Genomic DNA, 3,871 nt, shown 5'->3' with positions numbered 1-3,871 from the left:
CAGTATTTAACATTGACACATAGAAGGAGTATTGCTGGTCAGACTCTTCTTCCTTCCCTCTGGCATTGACGTTTCTCTGGACCCTTTCAATAGCAGCTGCATAGGCTTATACTAAAGCCATTTCCACAAGGAGTTATTCCCCATTAGTAATGAGGAATTTTCCCCACCTTCACTTCTTAAGTAGAAAGTGTTTTTGGAAAGTTCTTCATTCCTTGAGTTTTTAGGGATTGAATTCCACAGGTTAATAAAAAGGTGAGCTGGGAGAGATGACATTTTTAAGGGATCAGAATATCTCTGCCTCACAGTTTGTATCATATTAGTCAAAGAAAAATGAAGTCTATTTAAGACCAGTTATGTGTAATTTGATGACTGAAATATAGTACAAATGCCAAGACGTTATCAGCTATGAACAAAATGGAAACTTGTGAATATTTTTATTTTTACTATGAATTGTCATACTTCACAGTAACTCTAGATCACACAGAATAGTTTTGCATGTGGAAAATGTGTAGTACAAACCTTTGGGTTTTGGCCAAAAGCAAAAGTTATACAAATGTTTGGACATGAGAGCCTGAAGTCACTGCTTGAGGGAAATACTCAATTTTTATGGTATGAACACTGCAGAGATCTATATCCTGGAGCAAAGTAGCCCATCCCCCTGCCCCCAGGGGAAAAACAAACAAACAAACAAACAAAAACACTTTTTTACTGCTGGCTTTGATTCAGTTGTTGTGGCAATTGGTTACCTTCAGGATTTTCATAGCAATTCCCTTGAACCTTGCTTTTTTAACACTTTCAGTGAATGGGAAGTGTGTGCTTGAGAGAGGACTAGTGATCCACTCTCACTAGGGAAGAGGAGACACACAATGTGGTTGGGTGCTGGTTTTTTTTTTGGTTTTTTTTTGTTTTTTTTTTATCACTGGTACCCTGGTTAAATCAACAATAATATGACAACTGTCCTTTCCTCTCTGAAGTTACTTCATGCCAAGAGTCTCCTTTCGGAAGACCTGTGTTCAGAGAGAATGATTCCCCCCAAATAGGAGTGCATGCATGGAGAAGAATTCTTTATCCTTGGCCTTTAGATATGTAGCTTGTCAGTGAATTCCACTAAATGGAAAAACAATAGCCACATTTTCAGTTTTGTCTGTTTATTTGTTGACTGGCCAAAGGGCACTAGTTGAGAAATTTACTTGTTTTGTCTATTAAAGAGGCATGCGGGGAAAAATACAAATACTATAATTACTGTTTTGAACATATGTGCCTAATATTAAGAAAAATTATCTTAGAAACTAGGTACATGGGGAGCGATTATTTGTACAAGGTAGTCTTCACATTATAAAAGACTTCATGAGAAAATTTCTTTAAATTAAATGGCAGAGTTTACAGACTTTAAAAAAAAAAAAAAAGCAGCCTGTCATGAAATTATATCTCAATTTAAAACCCAGTATATAAAACATCTTTGCCACTGTGATAGACGACAAACATTGGGTTAGTTGGGTGTTCTATGCCCTCCCTGTTGGATTCTGAGATACTTTTGCATAATCCTTGTTACTAAGAGTAGCACAATGTGAAATCAGTTAACAAGCAACCTTAAGAGGCAATTTGTCATGTCAAATAATTGGCTCAGAGAGAAATAATACTGTAATGGAAGGATAAGTGATGAATTATCAATGGATTTCACTTCATTTTTTTTTATGTCCTTTTTTGTTTTATGTCACTTTGTCTTCATTTATGCTACTTATTCATGCCACTTAAGACCTATCAGAATACTGATGATCTGATAATTATAATATGTAAATCCTGTATGTGTAATTAATATTTCTTTTCTGATAGCATAACATCATCTTATATTTAACACTATTGGAATTCAGTGAACTCTATCACTGTCTCAGAATCTTCTTAGTCCCTTTTGTTTCTTGCAAAGTGTCTTTCTATTTTTAAGTAGTAATTTTTTAATGTAGTTTAGCACAGGGCTATTATAGATACCCTATTCAATGGCAGAGTTGGTAACAGAATTGAGCTTTCTAAAATTTTCAGTCCTCCTTGCTAGATTCATTGCTTTTAAGGCCTCTACAGATTTTGACAACAAAAATCTCATAACCACAGTGCCTGACATATAGAAAGTGCTCAATAAAAAGTGGTTTTTAAAAATTCTAAACTTTAAATGTCTTTTAGAACCAGTTCTTATTTTGAATTTACCTAAACTGACCTTTCACATGCAAAGAAATAAAAACCCACACTGTGAAGACAGTACTCGGGAAGAAAAAGAAAATGATTCAGTTCTCTCCCTCTTTTACTACACGTTGCATTATGGAAATGATGCAAAGGATCAACCTCACTGATTTCTGTTTGGTCGAGCCACGTGTTCTTTTTTTGAAGAGAAATATATGTTTTATTAAAAGGCATGTGTAATGAATCAAAAGTAAATTATACTCGGAGTTTTGTGTTCTAATGGAGTCATATGCTTTACTCTGTCAAAACTTGAAATCAGGATTTGCCTTTAATCATTTGACAATAATTATTTGTTCTTGTTTTAAAATCCTTTATTTATAGCAAGATTTCGTTTTCTGCTACAGTCTAAAACTATAACAATAAAGAATTCCGATACAGTGAACAAAGTTATCAACATGTCCCTGTTGATATACCAATTACCAATTCTATAAGTTAATTCTATAAGTAACTATAAGTTACTTGGTTAGATATTCTTAATTAACAAACTTTGACTCTTTAGATTCATATAAATGGGATCCCTTCCAGTATAAGATAGCTGATACTAGAGATACCAAAGTCATATTTTGTCCCCCAAAATGTAGACGGTAAGGACAGCAAAGCCTTGATATTAGCTCAACATTGGGTGCTATTCTTTTACTCCCATTTTAAAACCTGTGCAAACTGAAAAGCATAAGATTAGCCTTAATTTTAGAGTGATAATGAAATAATATGTACTTTTATTGCATTTGCCATATATGTATATCGGTGGAGAATTTTTTAGTATAAGATTTTTAATAAGGAAGTTTCAACGTCCTTCTTTCGCACTTGTCACTAGATAGCTATTCTTTCCCCATATCCTCTCCTGTTTCTTCTCCCTTACTTAATTCTTCTTACTTTCCCAATATTCAATAAGTCTTACAATAATGAATTCTGAAGGATTTGCTCTGTAGTAGAATTTTTACATAAAGTACATATAGCTAGAAACCATATTCACTGGCTGCAGGTTCAGATGATGAGATGGCTTGTACTTCTAATGAATTGGTAAATTAGAAAATAAGATTTAAGAATTTTAGTGTACACACCACATTTCTCCCTGTTTTGCTTTTAGCTTCTGCTTCTTTCTGTTTTATAGGGCAAAGACACGTTTTTCAAATTGTTTAATGGAGAAGATTTTAATGATTGAGGTGAAGGGGAAAGAGAATTGGAAAGTTCTCATCTCCTACCTACTGGTATATAAACAACATACATTGAATATTTATATTAAAAAGAATGACTTTCAGAAGGATGGAAACTAAAGGAAACTCTTGAACAGCCCCATTTCTTGAGTGAGAATCTCTATAAATATGAAAACACAGTGTTACTATGAGGTGACCTATGACATATATTTAATATATGCCATAGTCTTCTTATCTGCATTTAGATGTGTTTGTGCATAGTGTGCAGTAAGCCTTAAGGAACTGAGGGCAACAGAAACATAAGGTAAGAAATGTAACTTCTTTTAGTTAAGATCTATAATATATTTAAGGTCTAACTAGATTTATGTGCACTGAATAAAGAAGGCACCTGTGTATTGATTTCTAAGCATTATAATTAAGTTTTGGAAGACGAGTAGTTTTAAGGGGAAGGAAGGGAGATTAACAACATGACTCATTTTTTTTTT

General features: G+C 33.6%; 2 protein-coding genes across 3 annotated transcripts in view; both read left to right on the top strand.

Annotated features, from left to right (window-relative positions):
- ZC3H12C (zinc finger CCCH-type containing 12C) overlaps nucleotides 1-3,871 on the top strand; it is a 331,193-nt gene that overhangs the window by 87,503 nt on the left and 239,819 nt on the right. The gene's annotated exons all lie outside the window — the stretch shown is intronic.
- LOC105295675 (rho GTPase-activating protein 20-like) overlaps nucleotides 1-3,871 on the top strand; it is a 103,642-nt gene that overhangs the window by 85,504 nt on the left and 14,267 nt on the right. Inside the window, 1 exon segment of the mRNA XM_011365439.2 lies at nucleotides 2,577-2,663. Coding sequence (XP_011363741.1) covers nucleotides 2,577-2,663 — 87 coding nt within the window.

The sequence above is a fragment of the Pteropus vampyrus genome, unplaced genomic scaffold, assembly GCF_000151845.1.
Source record: "Pteropus vampyrus isolate Shadow unplaced genomic scaffold, Pvam_2.0 Scaffold110, whole genome shotgun sequence".
Lineage (NCBI taxonomy): Eukaryota > Metazoa > Chordata > Mammalia > Chiroptera > Pteropodidae > Pteropus > Pteropus vampyrus.
Note: the sequence above shows the minus strand (reverse complement) of the source record. Positions and strands in the feature narration are given on the sequence as shown.